This window comes from Zosterops lateralis, assembly GCF_965231275.1.
Source record: "Zosterops lateralis genome assembly, chromosome: 3".
Classification (NCBI taxonomy): Eukaryota; Metazoa; Chordata; class Aves; order Passeriformes; family Zosteropidae; genus Zosterops; species Zosterops lateralis.
In genome coordinates this window covers 107,119,330-107,137,381 of record NC_139764.1, presented here as the reverse complement: position 1 = coordinate 107,137,381, position 18,052 = coordinate 107,119,330, and the positions used below count along the sequence as shown (strand labels likewise).

General features: G+C 41.4%; 1 protein-coding gene across 2 annotated transcripts in view; it reads right to left on the bottom strand.

Moving 5' to 3' along the window:
- The window catches only part of EVA1A (eva-1 homolog A, regulator of programmed cell death), a gene marked incomplete at its 5' end in the record, with an annotated part of 204,322 nt that overhangs the window by 144,620 nt on the left and 41,650 nt on the right, over nt 1-18,052 (bottom strand). For both annotated transcript variants that reach the window (XM_083858061.1, XM_083858062.1), the window contains one exon: nt 2,697-2,911. In XM_083858061.1, the coding sequence (XP_083714187.1) occupies nt 2,697-2,911 (215 nt within the window). The remainder of the gene's footprint in view (nt 1-2,696; nt 2,912-18,052) is intronic.

Below are 18,052 nucleotides of genomic sequence, written 5' to 3'. Positions count from 1 at the left end.
TCAGAGCGTAGTGAGACACTGGAACAGACTGCCCAGTTCTGGCTGTCCCATCCCTGGAAGTGTTCAAGGCCAGACTGGATGGGGCTTTGGGCAACCTGACCTAATGGAAGGTGTCCCTGCCCATGGCAGGGGGTTGGGACAAGATGATCTTTAAGGTCCCTTCCAACCCAGACCATTCTATGAATCTCTGAGGATTCTACAAATGTCCAAATTCTTTGTACATTTGGAAAGCTCCCACTGAATGTAATATTACAGTGTCAGAATAACAGAAACGTCTAGTCTGGGATCTCTGGGTCACTGCCTCAATGTCACATACATACTCTCCCAGGTGGTCTGTATTTCATTTCAAACGAAAACAAGCGACTAAAGCAATCACATAAAGCTGAATTAGTAGTGGTTGTCTCAGTGTAATCAGCTATTTCTTTTCCCTTTTTAACATAGAAACAATGGCTGAACTGGACATTTACAGTGGAGAGATATTCTAAATGGGAGTTTACACTCACAGCTAGTGTTTTCAGGGAGTAGAGTTAATAAATACCCTTCATACTCCCTCCAGGCCACTCTCCAGAGAAGCAGCAAATTTATACAGTCATGGGTTTGATTAGACACAGTGATTTTATATACTTAGTTTTGAAGGGTTTGGTTTGGCTGACTTTTTCAATTACTGACAACCAGAATACACACACAATTGGTCCTGCCTTTACAGCCATATATCTGAGTTGCAAAACCACAAAAATACATGCAATTTCCTTGTCTACAGCTTTCCAATTTTCCTACATACATGCATTTCCTACCAGCGAGCTGCAGGCAGTTTGCCATTCAGCTTGTGGAGTTCCTGGCTTACCCCTCAGAGGGGCCTCACCCCCTCCAGAACTGAGAGAGAAGATGAGATTCATCTCTGGCATTCAGACTCATCCTATGCTCTGCAACCGCAACACATGGAGGGATCAAAGCCACATCTGGGGTCACCAAAGAGGCTGTGAGTCTCCTCAAAAAAGACTCAGGAACTTACCAAAGGCGTCCCAAGAAATTTATGGTAGAAGAGAGAATGCCAGCTACTTCCCCAGCACATCTGCATCCCCAAAAATGGGTTGATAATAGTTTTTTGGTCTCAGTCGTGTAACAAATGTACTGCACAAGAGATCTCCTTCAGGATTACCTACTGGGAACACAATTCTTGCTCTGATAAACAGGGATTGGGAGTTACAAGCCACCTAAGTATTGAAGGCAAAGCTAATGGGGAACAGGTCTGAGTACATAAAAAGCTAAGAGAGGCAGGTAAGGATTTCTTTTCAATCCCTCCTACACATAAAACCATGAAATGAAAAGCCTAGAGTAATATCTTCCCTCTTCTCAAGTTCTTCCAGATGCCTTAAGTGGGCCAGTCACCCACAAGGGTTGAGGCAATGCTCATAGTTATCAATCACCTTGGTAAATGAAATGTTGCAAGTAAATTTTCCAGTATATCAATAAAAGAAGGGAAGGCTAGCCTCTGCCAAAGCTTTCTCTCCATGCTCTCCCACCCTAAAGAACACAACTGCCTCTCATCTGTTTCATTGTGAACTTTTGTTATCATATCTGGAAAAACCTTCCACTGATAAGGACCACATCCTTTCATACTACAGCTCAGTCCTTTGCTGTGCAGTGGAAGTGTCATGAGAGCAACTTCAAATCTGTCAGTTTAAGGGTTACACTACAGCCAAACACCAACCTTGTGCAAATTCTTGAGAACTTACCACTGGCACTTGGAAGCCAAAGCACTCACATCAACTTTTTAAAAACTGCTGTAAATGTCTCTTAAAAACCCTGGATGCAAGAGCGAGAAGTGATGTGGAAAACTCTGGCCTTCAGCCAAATTATAAAAGAAATTAGTCACTAACCCTGTAGGTTCATTAATCTAGTCTGCTATAAATTTTTATTATGAGTTATTATTGATTCTAAGCCATAAACACACTGGATGACTGAGAGCTTTGCCCAAAAGTTTTCACGGTCCCAAATCCAGCACTCGGAAAAAATTGTGCTTGCTTCAACACCCAGGAGCAGACCCTATTCATCTCAACAACATCAGCCAACTCATGTTTCTAATTTTAGTTCTTCCTACTGGCAGTTGAGTAACACCGGCACCTTCCAAATAATCCTTTGATTTCCTGACGTCACACATGCTCTTGGGACGATACACAGAGACAACTTTCCCTACACAAATGGTCAGAGCTGATTAACTACTGTGGGATGTTACGAGTTTAAGTGATGTATGACCACTTACAGTGATCTAAGAACCAAATGAGCTACAAGAAGTAAAGCCAAAGATTCTCTCTGGGTTTCAAGTTGCTAAAGTAAAAGCCTCTTGAAATAGGATCTAAAGCAAAAAGAATGCTACAGCAATTTCTGAATGTGTTGGAAAAGCTAATAACTGGGAAGGAAAACTATAAAAACAATGCTCTTCAAACTCAGTCAAACATAATGCAGCCCTGAAGTGTAATTCTCCTTCAACCACATTCCTGAACTGTTACTGACTAGAGTTGCAGGAAAACTAAGAAATTCACCATTGTCTGAACTACAAGGATGAATTATCGCTAAGCTGTGTGAGATGTCACAGTTCCCTGCTTAAGACAGGTCAGTGCAGCACCAACACTGAGACCTGCTGCCTGGCCAAGGAAAGGTGAAGTTCAAAATTAAGAAATGCAATTTAACCATACCTGAAGAGAAGTGCCAACTGAACAGGCAACATCTTCTTTAATTAAAGTTGCATAGGAGTGAGGATAGCGAGAAGGGCACAGCTGATGACTTGGTACAATTCGGCCGTAAAAAGAAGACTGGATGCTGATGGTGGTTCTGTGGGGACATCTCAGGGACACATATTCTCCATCACAGGCATGGTCACTGTAATTCTTTAGTACCTGTGATATGTAACCTGCAAAAACCATGATAAAAACCATCATTAGTGAAAAGTAGTTAATATTTAGATAATTTACAGCAGTGCAGCCTACAAACACAAAATAACAAGCAATAAGGGATGTAGATTTTATTACTCATCTCACAAAGGTGCAAAGCAGAGACACAATGACAGGGAGATTAGGGACACTTGGTGATTTGACCCTCAGCCATGTTTCATGCCTTTAGTGGAAGCAACATTTGGATGCTCTAAACTCCTAGTTGAATCATACAACTTATTTACATCAGCATATCTGTCAAGTTTACAGGAAATGCAGCTGAGCCAAACTCATAATTTAGACTCAGTGCAGATGCCACATGCAATTTTTGGCCCCCAATACAAGACAGATTTCAATAAACTCAAGTGAGTACAGAAAGCCAGCCAAAAAGGCTGGAAGCTGGAGCACTTTCCCTGTAAGAAGTGGCTTCTCCAGCCTGGAGAAGAGGCATCTTTGGGGGAAAATAACAGCAGCCTGCCAGTATCTACTATGAGGTTATGAAAGAGATGGAGCCAGGCTCTTCACGGTAGAAGAATGGGAAATAACAGGCACAATAAGAAACAAGAGAGTTTTAGACCAGAGATAGGGAGCAACTCCTTCAGAGAGCAGTCAAGCAGTGGAGCAGCTTGCCCAGAGAAGCTGTGCAGCCTAAATTAGTGGAAGTTTTCAAGACGTTACTGGATAAAGCCCTGAACCACCTGGTCTGACATTCTAGAGCAGTAGGTTAGACTAGAAATCAGAAGTCCCTTCCAACCTCACTTTTCCTATAAACTAATGATCATGGGCAAAAAGGCCCAAATGCAGTGTCAGTAAGGAGAAAGTTGGGGTACAACTGGTTGTATGAGGTCCTATTCTATCCTGGCACACCAGTCACATCTTTGATCTCTTTCACATTATACCATTTTAATTCTTCTGGCTGCACCTTCTTTTCTAGGCCTTTGACACTTCCTCAGAGCTTTGCTTTCTCTCTCATTCTGCACAGTCACAATCTTTTTAGAAGGAAAACAATGCACAGAACCAAATCTCTCTTTGTTTCTTAGAGGATTATGTTATCCACTGTAATAAAGTTGTTGACAAGAATAAAGCAGGGGGACAAAGTCTCATTAAAATTACACTGAGTCAAAAGGGCTGATTACAGTGAGGTTGCCATGAGAACTCCCAAACAATCCTAACTTTTGCATACTCAGGGAAGCCTCCTATTGCTGATACAGAGACATCCATTCAGAGAACACTACAGCATGTAGTGACAGCTATGGTTCCATTTAACCCCACAGATCTCCTCTCTCCAATGGGTCTGAAAGTCCCCTTCCCACTACTGTCACCAACACAAACCTACAAGCAGCCACTCCACAATGCTTGTCCCTATCTTCCTCTTCCTCTGTGGAGGAAGACAGAGAGAGGACATGGTGGGATGGCTGCTGTTAGACTCTTAAGAGATGGAATAGAGAAACAACAACAACAAAAAAAAAGCAATTAAAAGGAACAATCCCTGAACAAATTCCTAAAAGGGAATATAAAACTTGTTTTTAATAAATAATGACAATTCTCTTGGTGACCTACAATCACAGAATGACTCAAGTTTCTATCTTTGCAAGTCATCTAGTCCAGCCTTCTGGTCAAAGCAGGGCCAAGTCAGACCAGCTTTCCCAGTTCTGAGCATCCCCAAGGGTGGAGCCTCCTCAACCTCTCTGAGCACCTTGTGCCAAAGCTTAACAACTGTCACAGTGAAACCTTTCAGAGAGAAGACTGATTCCATTTTGTCTATACCTTTAGGTACTTTAAAACAGTGATTTGATCCCACTTTCCTTATTTTTTACTTCTAGATGACCCATATCCAGACCTTTTACTGGGAATAGCTCTTCTTCCATGCCAACACCAAAACCTATCTCAGGAGTGCTGGAAAGACCACCAGTCTCAACGAATTTCAAGGTGTCTAAAACAACTACAATTACTCTTCTTAGAGAAAATCCAAACACAGCAATTTAGCTTCATCATTCAAGCTGCCACTGTGGGGGCTGGATTCTTGATTTCTCTAAATTTTAGCCTGTAGTTCTTACTTAACAGTTCTGCTGCTGCAGTGCCTCGAGGTGTGTGCCAAATAAATATTTACTCAAATCAGCATATTAATTTCCAAGTCCCCTGGGCAGCATTTGCTCATAAGAAAAAAGCTGACACAGTCCCAGTTATCAGAGTGAGTGACAGGGCTGCATCAGATCAGGAAAAAGCATTATTTAATTTTGTGCCTTTATTTCACTTTTTAAGGAAGAACTCTGGGACAAAATGAACTACTGGGGTGGACTTCCTTTCCCAGTTAGTAGAACACATGCCTTGGGGGTGTTGCACACCTAGTCCTGGAATTAGTTCAGCTCTCTCCCTCAAAAATAAGCCAGCTATGCAGGATGGCCATCAGGGCAAGCCAACCACAAACAGAATCAGAATACAACACAAAATGTTGAAATGCACTTTCTACACTGCTACTCCAGTGCATTAAGACTTTTCCCCGAGGCCATCCTATTCAGGAGACAGAGAAATACAACCAAAGTGCAGTCAAGACTCTACTTTCTCCTCTGAATATTCAACTACTCTGTCAGAACAGCCTCCTACGGATTGCCTTTCATATTGCCAGTTCAGGATCAGGGAAGGTTTCAGCCCCTGCAATTAGTGCAGATCACTTGTTGAAACAGCTCCTTCCTCTCATCTTCCATCAGCAATCTCAAAATAACTTGAGTTCACTCAAGCTCAAGATATTGAAGGGATTGAATGCTTTGATGGTGTCTGACTCATAATAAACAAAGCACAATGTCTGAAACATCTGGCACTGACCACTGTCAGAGAGAAGATACTGATTTAGGCATGGGGGTCACGGAGGAGATGATGCTCTTCAAAGCGCAAAAGGAAGTGGCTGTAGAGAATTATTGCCTTTTTTTTTTCTCTTTAAGTGTGTCAGATTTGTAACATTTCATTGGTAGTTCTTTTTAAAGTGTTGGCATTTAATTACCCAGTGATTCATGTTTCAGTAACCTGAAATCTGAATTATTTTCAGGACTCTTGTTGAATTTTCAGTAATAAGTCTCCAAGTAACCTTTTATACCCTTAAATGTCCTACCAGGGAGGGAATTACTCAGACTCTTTTTGCTGAATGAAACACTTAAACATGAAGCCCATGGCAGGTTTTTGAGGATTTTAATGGCACTTGTATACAAGGGTAAGACAATGTTAGAGCAGGTGGTAATTTGATATTTCCTTAAAAAACATGTATTTCATTTGAAAATATGTTAAAAGCAACAAAGAAATCTAAAGAATTAAGCCTATCAAACCTTTTCAAAATGCTTCATGTTTTGAAAACATGGGATAACAAAAACAATCTCAAAATGTTTTGGGGTTATCTCTTTTCTTAAGGATTGTGTCAAGGAGGTGGAATCTTTGATGGTGGGCTTTCATACTCTCAAAGTAAATCAATGTATAGAACTCCAGAGTTAAACATCTCCTTAATTCAAAATAAAAAACCCAGTGTCACCAGCAAAGCAGGGATTTACACTCTGGAGACAAAATAAACAACCAAAAGAAATGCATCACAAAAATGATAGATCATTTTTCCCTCAAAAAAGAAGGAAATGTTCCCTTCAAACACCACTTGCAATTTATTTTTTCAAAGTTGGGGTTTGCCTGCTATCAGCCATCAGCAGTTATTCTACACTACTCACCAAACTCAGTGCTTAATGCTGACTGTAACTTTATCCCTCCCAGCAATGTCAGCTCCTAAGAATCATTTGAACCGTTGCCTCTCCAGAAAACTGTTGATCAGTTCCCATCCAACAGTCAGTTCTAAATCCTAACACACATATGGAGGAAAGAGAAATATAACAGCTTCATACAGAATATCACTGCTTTACAGGAACTGTAAATCTAAACATCCTCCTTTATTACTCTCATGGAGTTACATCCCTTCCTTTTTGAAACCAAAGTAGCTGATGGAGCAGTTGACAAAAGCACAGATGGCATAGGAACTTCCACCTCATCCAGAAGTAGGAAAAACACAGTCTCCAGAATATAAAGGGGCTTTAGAACAAGTCCAGAGAGGGGCATTTCATGGGGCACAAAGTGATAGGACAAGACAGAATGGCTTTAAACTAGAAAAGTCTCCTCTTAGAATGAAATTCTTTACTGTGAGTGTGGTGTGGCCCTGGCACAGGTTTCCCAGAGAAGCTGTGACTGCCTCATCCCTGGAAGGGTTCAAGGCCAGGTTGGACAGGGCAGCCTGGAATAGTGGAAGGCATCCCTGCCCATGCAGGAGATTGGAGTGAGATGGTCTTTAAGATCCCTTCCTACCCAAACTGTTCTGTGATTCCATGAGTTTATGAGTCTGTAACTGTTCTATGATAACAGTAGTGCACACAAACATCCATTCACCTATCCCATTTAACCATGGCTGTCTAAAACCAGCAAGTTCTCTTCTCCTGCCTCCACTAAAACCAGTTCTAGTTTTGCTGGACAAGGCAGACAGCAACGTACCAGCTTGCCAATCCTCAGAACAGATATTTCATCTTTCACCAGGGAATATCTCTGTAGGAATGTGCTGGAAGAATAGAGACAATCACAATAGAGCTAACTCTTTTTACAGTTTGGAAGTAATCCAAAACTTCTAATAAATTACAAGAAAATTCAAAGGATTCTAATGGTTAATGAACTATTACATATAATTAAAGCCAGAGCTTCATAAACATCTGCATTGAGCTATATCCAAGCTATTGTAATGTCTTCTTAAAATATCCCAATTTGAGCTCTTGTGGTTACAAATACAGGAGTACATACATATCACATGGAGACAAATCAATCTCATAAAAACAAAAGGACTTTATACTTAGAAATAAGTGGTTTCCCAATATCTGAAACACATGGAGTCACTGCAATTAACTGATAGTGAATTAAGTATTCCCTTGTTGCTGGTTGACACAGATTTTTTATCTTTAATCTGCTTATTTTCCAAATTAATATTGTTTTTTTCACTATCTGCTGCCATTTTCTTCTTATTTCCTCAGCTTCCTTGCAGATGTTATGCAGACACTGAATGTGGAACAGAACTTTTTTTTCCAGGAGATACCTTAATTGGATACTTTTCTGGAGTTCAGACAACCCCTAAATCGCTCTGGTTTTCAGGCAGGCTGTGGATGGGAGAATTTCAGCTTTTTCTTTGTGGGCAGAGCACTGATACTCATGTCACAGAAACAGTGCTGAGCCAGGGGAGTCGAGTGACAGCCACGAGGATGGGCCAACAGGGCTGAAAGGTGACCCCAGGCAAGGCTTGAAGCCAGAGCAGGGAACTCAATGAGTGCATTTCATACCAGGCATTACTGATAATCCTGTGGGCTGTAGCAGTAAAAGCAGCTCTCTCAAATCACACAGCAGCCCAGTACAGACAAGTAGGGTTTGTTTTGCTTTGTTACTAATGCTGGAGATTGAAATGTGCTATTACAATCCTTCTACAGAGAGATTTGCTTTCAATTCAGCTACTCCCCAAGCCTTTCACCTTTCAGATTTCATACAGCTCTGAACAAACCTGAACATCTTGTAAGCATATTTAGGAAAATATTTTTATTTTAAGTCAACAGTTCCCTGCCCACTATCTGATTTTCTGTACCTCAGCTACAGTTCCAAGCAGCATCCAGTGTTAACTCAGAAAAATGGTTTTGAAAGAAGAGAGAATTTAGAACTGCAGCTGAGTGCCAGCATTTCAAGGCTAAACAAGGTAAGGTTTTGTAAATGCTGACCAATATTTCATAGGTCTCCTACGTTTGTGTAGGGATAAGAAAGTACTGGAAGTTCAACTGGTGAAGGCTAGGGGTGACAGGAATAAAAACACTGTCATTTTCAATTCTGCAGGCTTGAATATTACACAGATACTCTTGAGGATTATTGCTAATTATTCCCTTAAATCCCTTAACTCTAAACTCCTACAAGATGTAATAAAACACTACAGCTTTTTCCACAGACAGTTGGAATTACTCTGAAGAATTAAAAAAGCAACTCCCACTGCAAATATTTTTGGTCTTGAAGTTTAAACAATGGGTCTTAAAATTCAATACAAAAAATTTTTTTTTGCTGTTTGAATATCATCTTAGATGATTTTCTTTGACTGTCCCATAAGACCATAGTTTCTTGAGAGCTTACTTTTTTTCTTAAAACCTTTACAAAGGCTTTACAAAAGCTATGGAGATGTGGAGATTTATTTTTTTCTGATATTCCACATTTTGAAAAGACAAATGGACAGAGTTTAAAAAATTCTCTTTTTTTTTTTTTTTTTTTTTTTTTTTTTTTAATGATTGAATCAGGGAATATTTATCCTGGAAGGACCTCTTGCAGGTCACCCAGCCCAAACTGCTGCTTGAAGTAGGGTCAATATTAAAGTGAAATCAAGTTGTTCAGTACCTTGTTCAGCCCCAAGCAAGGGCTGCCAGAAACAGGGATTCCCTGTTGCCTCTGAGGCACCTCTGCCAGTGCTTCACCACCCTTGTCATTCCTTTTTTTTTTTTCAATTTTTTTTTTCAAATAAGTGCTTATAATTTCCCCTGTCACAACTCATGTTTCTTGCCTCCTGCCTTATTAGCTTGCATGGAGAGGAGCCCAGCTTTGGTTTATGTTATAGCCATTTTCAGGAAGCAGAAGGAAGCATCTGGATACTGCTTAGCTCTCTCTTCTCCACCATCCCTCCCATGCCATGTGCTTCAGGTTCAAACTATCCTCCTGGCCCTCCACTGGACTCCCTCCAGTTTGTCAGAGTTTCTCCTAGAATTGTGCACCAGTATCATGACTGGTGATGATGCTGTGTTACACTACAACGGCACAAAGACTTTGACTTCAGAAGGCTGAAAATTACTCTTTTATTCTTGGGATGTGTCACCCCTTTTACACTATTCTACACAGACCAATTCAATTGGTGACAAGAAGACAAACTTCTTCAATCACATTGGTCAGACCAGAGGGGCATCAAGAAGAAGTCCCTCCTAGGGAAAGAATGTAAACATGTTTCTTGTTTACAGAAAATTCCATGGAAAAGGAATTTCAGAAAACTAAACATCTCAGGCACGAACCAGGGCTGCAGGTGATTCAAGGTGTTGATCATCCACTTCTTTTGGATTTCAGGAATTTCTAGAACTCTTGTTGGACTCAGCTGTATGGTTGCAGGCAGCAACGATTTTGCAAGAAATTTGACAGTACAGAGAATTTGGTTGGAAGGTGCTGCACCAGGACTTCACCAGCTTGCAACCTTCTCTCCAGCTACTTATTCCTGCTCCCTTGTTTCAGACCTAAGCCTCATCCAGTGATTTGTGTGCATGTGATGTATGGAGGTGGCAGCAACCACAGTTGGAGCACAGGTCAGAGTGTCCATGGATGTGTCCTGCCAGCGACCAGAGCAAGAGATGGCGTGCTCACTGTGTAGGTACATCTGTGACCACCACTGACCATCAAGCTGGGCTAGCTGGCAAGTAGAATGAAAGCTTTGGGAGGCAGGTATGAAAGCAGCCACAGGACAAATACTGCTGAGACCAGCAAACAAAAAGAAGCTTTGAATTGTCTACAGGAGGTCCAGGAGAGTATGGGAAGACCAGAAGTCAACAAAGAAGCCCCTCTGGATGCTCCCATCTGTGTGAGGTGACAGGATCACAGACACAAGTGCCACATGGGGTCTCTGGGTCCAGTTTTCAGAGGATGCACTTTGAATGAGTGTATGTGCATATTTCCTACTAACAGGCTTTTATCCTGCTCAGCTGGAGAGGGGAACAGGATAAGACCACTGGTGCTGTTTGTGTTTGTGTAGAAGCCAAGTGTTTCTGCTCGTGATCTGAGTGACCTGACTCAGCCACACTGCCAGGAACAGCTGCTCAGCACCACAGCTGCCTGCACCTGGGGCACAGGGCTGTTGTTTCTCTGCCCTATCAGGCTGCCAGATTTGGCAACTCCTAACCCTTCTCATTAAAAATTCCATATGTACATGTGTGTGTGTGTGTATTTACAAAAAATATGTTTCTATGTAGACGTTTGCACACACAAGTGTCTTTAAAAAACCAAGCAACTTTGGTTTTATATTTTACCTAATTTAAGTTGCAGGAGAACCTGAACCCCTCTACAGCTGAGGAGTTCACTTTTTTGCAGTACTAAATTCCTTGGAACTCTCTGTTAGAATAGTGTCATAACTTCATAAATATTAATATATTATATGAGTAATATGGTAGTGTTATAGCATTATAAATATTAATGTCTTGCTTTAATTGAAAAAAAGGATAACTTGCAGTGGTATGTATTATGTGTCAAATACATAAAGTATATTGCACATAGTGCAATCAAATTTATAAAATATATCTTATGGCATAACCAGGTCGTCTTGGGAAGCCTTATGGGGTTTGTTCAGTACTCAGAGAATGAGAGCTGTGATTTTGAGAGAGATTTAGACTCTACTTCCAACAGCCTCCAAAGGTCAATTCCATGCACTGTGACAAGCTGGGCACTATTTCATTCCAGAGATACAGCTGCAGTAAGGCTTAAGGTCATCACTTTACAGCTGAGGGAACTACACGAGTGATACTTCCTGAGCAGCTTCAACTGGCTCTTTTTCCTTGGCTCTCAACCAAGTCCCTTCCAAAACACAGTCATCCCACACATAAATCACAGCGCTGCTCACTCTGGCCTTGCCATTGCATTCTAAGTAGCAATAAAGTACTTACACCATCTCAGCCATGCAGCTCTTGTAAATTAAGTTATAACAGATTTATTTTATTCAAAGGACAGTTTTATCTAGGTGGTTTATATACAAGAGATTTTTAACAGCAAAACTGCAGCGATATAATTAGTCTGCCATAATTATACCCATATAACACTTCATGATACATGCATAACTAACAGTTCACCTTTCCTCCTGTATAAAAGCCTCACTGGTGTTCATTTGGATTTGCATTTTCACAATAAAGTCCTTTTGAACCCACCCCTTCAGGTGACAAATTCTTATGAAAAATTCAACCTTGAAAATCAACATCATTACAAAATTAAAATGCAAATGGAAAGAGCCTAGCTAAGAAAAAAAAAATCTCAAAGCTTGGTGTCTTCCTGCAGGTTTAAGAGCTCAAACAGGATCTGTCCCCATGCTCAGCCTTTCCTAGAAACATCACTATGTCTTAGGGCAAGAGACTGATAACTGTTCTGCACCTTCTAGTCCAGACACTAAAATTCCTGAATTCAAATTTGTGTTGTTTGGCACCTCTATCTCCATCAAATCCTTTCTTGGGCCCTCAGCTATATCAGAAGTCAATGCCGGCAAGCACAGTGCCTGACAGCAGCCCCCTGGTTCACTCTTATGCCAAATGAATACACCTTTTTTCTTGTCTCTAGTATTTAGAAAGCATGGGATTTACCAGTTTACCACATACCAAAGAAAATTTGGTCCCAAATCTTCTCTGGAAATAGGAAATATTTGGCAACTGTCATGAAAGCAGATTATGTTTACCTCTGGTAAGGTCTCTAACAGCTCCTTCATGTCCCCACATAGCATGACAGTGAGAGACAGAGCAGCAACTTGGGAAGTTTGGGAATGATCCAATTTGACCAACACTCAGGCTTTCACCATTGCAAACACAGAGGACTGGGTTTGATTTTATACCAGAACATGCAGCAAGGGAACTATAAATCAGTCATTCTATAACTGTGAGTCTCAGCAGAGCTCCAGCAGAAGATGTGCCTAAAATCACCCTGGCCTTTGCCCACAGCTTTACTGGGAGTGACAGGGAAGTATCCTGCTACTACCCAAATTTAAAAAAAAAGGTTTTGCACAGCATATCACACTGGGACAAAGAAAATGGTTATTTGACCATACAAGTGACAGACAAGACCTCATGCACACAGACCAATTCTTTAAGCAAATCAAGACCTCAGCCATGACAATCTGAAAAGGGCTAAGAAACACCAAAACTGATTAAACAGGTTTCTCCCCATTCAGAAGAAATTATTCTGACAAGACTATGAGTGCAGGGCAATGGCAGATTTATTTAGACTGGGGCAGGAGGTAAGGCATTACCCCACGGGACCTGCTGCAAAAACTATCACAAGCAGATGTGAGTGCTTTGCACACAGTGCCAGGAGCCAGCTCTGGGGCTCTCAGAGTGACCACACATCCCTGAAAAATGTAGATTTCAAGTGACAGGTGAAAATGTTGAATAATTCTTGTGATCCCAGAGAACAAATCTGAAATCTTGTTACCTTGCATGAAATACTGCAGTGTGACTCACATGTGGAAATACCAACTTGGCAGGGAAAAGTTTTCCTACAGGAAAATTCTTCCAATCAGGTTGTAGTCTCCCACACTGATTTTAAAATGTAGTTCAGCACTACAATGGTCATTTTTATTAGAATCTTCTTTGCCTTGCAAACTAAAATTCCGGGCCTCTCTCATTTGGTGCTGTGCAATTGATAGAATTGGCAATCTCCATGCTCAAGGAGGTCAAATCACTGGATTGCTTTCCCACCTGGCAATTTTTCCAGTGAAAAAGGAGAAAATTTTAAGGGATGATGACAAATCACAGCCTGTGTTGGGAAGGGGAATTACTTCTCATAGACATTCAGCTTGACCTCTGCTGAGACATTGCAGAGAATCCACATTTGTGATTTCCCTCCAGACTGGAGACCTCATGCTTAGTTCTCCCAGAACCTGCCTCCCAAGACAATCCAAAAGTTAGGCAAAACTTTGTTTCCAGCACTGGGATTTTCACATCTCCCTTTTCCTTCTGCTTTACATTCCATATTTTATTTATTTATTCTTATTGAGGGTAGATTTGTCAAATTTAATGAAAGCAACAGCTTCGAAACAAACTTGCATCCTTTTCCCCAAGACCTGCAGTAAGAGCAATGGTGCTGTCCTCTGCATGACCTTTGCCTGTGAAATGCATATTTCTCTTTGCTTTGGCCAGGCCTTGGCAGCTTTATGAACCCCAAGAGAGGAAAGAAAATGAGTAAAGACTGAGACAAGATAGAAAAGGCTAAACAGTGAAAGGATAAAGCAGAGTAAGGGAAAAAGAAGGAAATGAAAAAGGGAAAACAAAAGAAGACACAGGCTGGAGTAGACATATAAGAAGAAAAATCTCTTTCTCATTTGTCAATTAGAAGTGTGGTCTCAGGAGCTTATCCTGACAGCAAGAATCAGCTGGAAGGATTGTGGAGACTGGGTTACTTGAAACTGGAAGAACAGAGAGCAGCCTTAAAATAGTAAAAAGGAGAAAAGATAAAGACTTTGAGCAAAACTATCCATTTGTAAGTGACCTGGCTTTATGTCCTCATGTGGTCTATTATTTCCAAATCTTACCTGCTTGCAAAAAGGAAAAACAAAACAAAACAAAACAAAACAAAAACAAAAACAAACAAACAAAAAAAAAAATCCAGGGAAAAATGAGAGCTCAGAGAGACTGTAAAAAGAGGGGGGTAAAAAAAAAATCAAAAAGTTGGTTTACATAAGTCTCTCCTAATTTCTGATGTGCTCTATCTCCAATGACCTGGCTACAAACCTCAAGTATTGCCTTAACAGAACATGCAGTGTGTTGCATCTGCCACAACCAGGCAAAATTGCCAGATCAGCATTTGCTGTTTAAACCATTGAGTTGAGCCAAGAGGGAATTCATTATTCACCAGCAACTGGACAACTTTAAGCCATGATAAATGTTGTCAGGATAGCAGGAACAATGACTTCACAGGTAAATTGCTCTTTTATTGTTTGATATAAACAATACTATCAATAGACAGGCATCTTGAGCATCAGCAGTCCAAGCTGTAACACTGCCCAGGCAGCCTGAAGTCACCAGACCCCAAGTTACTACATGTTCCTCTTGGAAAAGACAGGAAATTAGTACTTGGGAGTAAAGGCAGGACAGTCTCTGTATCTTGGGCTGGAGATCAAGTATTAATGCAGGAGTTTCCTTTCCACCTGCTAAACAAGCTATACCTTCCTGGTGCTCGTGTAGAAAGCTCTGAGCAACCTGGTCTAGTGGAAGGTGTCTGTGCTCATGGCAGAGGGTTGGAACAAGATGGACTTTAAGGTTCCTTTCGACCCAAATCATTCTCTGATTCTGTGATCAAGAATAGTCACCTCTGGCTGGAAGCCACAAGGCCAGATAGAGTTCCCAGTGCACTTCATCTGGTATCAGTTTCACCTGCACCTCAGTTTTCCAAGTGTTAGCTGAGGATGATCCTGCCTCTATATCCATGGGAAGACCAGGGAAAAAAAATTAAGGGCCTGTGAATGTGAAGTAGCAGGGGTCACAGAAAGCCTGGGGATAAAGAGATATAAATGCAGACTGATTTTTATTCAGGACCACTCAGTAGCACTTCAGGATGTGACAAAGGGGATGAAAGGATACACAAAGAGAGGGAACTGCTTAGTCTGGAATATAAGTTAATAATAATAATAAAGACATCTGACTAACAGAGAAAAGACAGAACAGCCCCATTCTACCACATCACCCAAATCAGCCCTATAAAGGCATAAGAGAGAACACAAAAGGTATTTCTCCCACCTCTAACTGAAGCCATTCCCCATATTTGCAATTTCTTTCAAGGACAGAAATAATATTTGGCTTCCTTGGCAACGAAGCACAAAGGGACAATGGAAAGCCGACAGTGGAATTTATGTAGCCGAGTAGGGCACTCACCCCTTGGAAGGGGACAGCAGCCGGGCAGGGCAGACAGGCCCCAGCAAAACAGCAGCTAGAAAAGCTTTTTGGCTAAAAGCTATTTGTGCTGCTTTGACACAGAGCAGTTGTTTTGACTAATAGGTGAGAGAAAGGGATTTCTTTAGCAGAGTAACACTTTGGAGGGCTCTTTGCCTCACAGCTGTAACGGCAGCTACATCCACAGCGCACGTTTTCCTTGTACCTTTTGTTATCCCAGACCAAAACACACCACAGGCCCAAACAGCTTCAGGGGCAGCTGCCTGGAAAGTCACTGAGGATTGTGCTCATATATGGACAGTGTTACAGCTAAAGGCTGTGATCAAACTGCAAGACCTGGAAGCGTTTCTGAATTGCTGCATCTGAGTGCATGTCTCAGCTGTATCTCAAATCCATGCTGGATTCAGACACATCATCCTTCCACAGAAAAAAAGTGATTTGTTTGTTTGTGTTTGGCTTTGGGGTCTGTTTTGGTTTGGGTTTTTTTGTTGTTGTTGTTTTTTCTCTTAAAACACCTTAGATTGAAGAATATTCTCTCCTACATTATCCTGGTTTGGGTCAGGGCAGGGACCTGCACCCAGGTTTTGTGCTGTTGAGGCTAATGTCATGTTTTCTAACACTAAGAAACACCTCTGAACCTGTGTATGGCATCTGCATACTTGCAGATGACACAGAACAAGAAGGAGCAGTTGACAGACCAGATGGTTGTTCCATCATTCAGAGGGAATCCTGACAGTCTGCAGAAATGAGCAAACAGGAATCTCATGAATTTTAACAAAAGGAAAATGCCAAGACTGCTCATAGGGAGCAACATCCCTGTGGACCATGTTGGGGAACAACAGGTTGAAAAACATCTTGGTAGAAAAGAACCAGGGTTTCCTGTTGGGTGCCAAGGTGACCATGAGCCAGTAATGGGCCCTCAGAGCAAAGGCAGCCTTTGGGAGCAGCATCAGCAGCAGGTCAGGAGAGGAAAACCTCCCCCTCAGCACTGGTGAGACCCAGCTGGAGTGTTGTGTCCAGTTCTGAATTCCCCTGGGCAAAAAAGAAATTTGCACACTGTTATGAGTCCATCAAAGGACTGCTTAGACTGGACAAGAGAAGGTTCAGGGGGATCTTGTCAATGTGCATAAATAACTGATGGGCCAGGGAGTAAAAAACACAGAATCAGGCCCTTCTCATTGGTATCCATTGAATGAACAAGAAGCAATGGGAACAAATCAAATACAGGATATTCCATTTGAGCATGTGTCTGTAACTGTGAGGGTGATCAAACTCTGGAGTGGTTGCCTAGAGACATTCTACAGTCTCCAATACCTTCCAGATATTCAAAATCCAAGTAGCCAGAGCCCTGAACAAGCTGCTGTAGGTGACCCTGCTCTAAGCAGATAGGCTGGACAAGATGATCTTAGAAGTCTTTTTTAACTAAATGATTTTATGACTGTGATTTTCCAGCCTCAGCCATTCTGTGACATAGTCACTTTTCAGGATGCATGGACATGCCCCAGTCTCCTTTAAAACAGCTTGGGGAAAAACAAAACAAAACAAAACTTTGTTCAGAGTAGAAATTCTGTTTGTCATGACCCCAGGTGCATTTCAGAATCATCTCAGCTGTGCTCACATAGAGATGCCTATTATTTGTGCTTGAATTGTCCTGCAACAGAGTTCAGGAAAGCTAAAAAAGGCCCTCCCAGGTACATCTCCTGCACAAGCAGCAGCACTCACCTTTATAAACAATATTATCATTCAAGAAAACTGCTGCTCCATACAATGGAAATGGCCCTGGTACTCTGACTGCTGAGTAAGCACTGTAACAATATCGCCTTTCAGGATTTGTTTAGTCTTCACATTTGTGTTTATTAATTAGATTTACTCTGATGCAAACATGGAGACTGCTACAGGAACAGAGTTTTAGATAACGGATTCTGAAAAATTTCTTATGAGTTTTACATAATGACTTAGTGTCCAGATGTTTCACAGCCAACAGCATTCCCTTGTAGCCTGCTTGACTACTTCTGAAGTTCTGTCTCCAAATCTCAACAAATGCCCTCCTGGATCACCACAAGAAATCTCTCAGCAAAAAGGAGAAAAATCAGGCAGGCATTACTGTAATGTCTCATGCTAAAGCACACACCCAGCTCAGGTCTGAAGTGTCACACAGTGAAAGTTCTGCCAGGTTTACTGCAGGTGAAAAAATCCCAAGTAAAAGACAATGTAAATAAAACAAAGTAACCCGAGTAGTAAAAGTTCTGTGAAAATGTAAAAATCAATATTCATTAATAACCAGGAAAAAACCCTAGGAATTATTAGGAAGGAATAGAAGGCACTGCAGAAACCACCATGGAGTCACTGCATAACCATCCAATATCCATACCCAGAAGAGTGTTTGCATTACCAGATCCACCTCCCACCTCTCTCCCCACT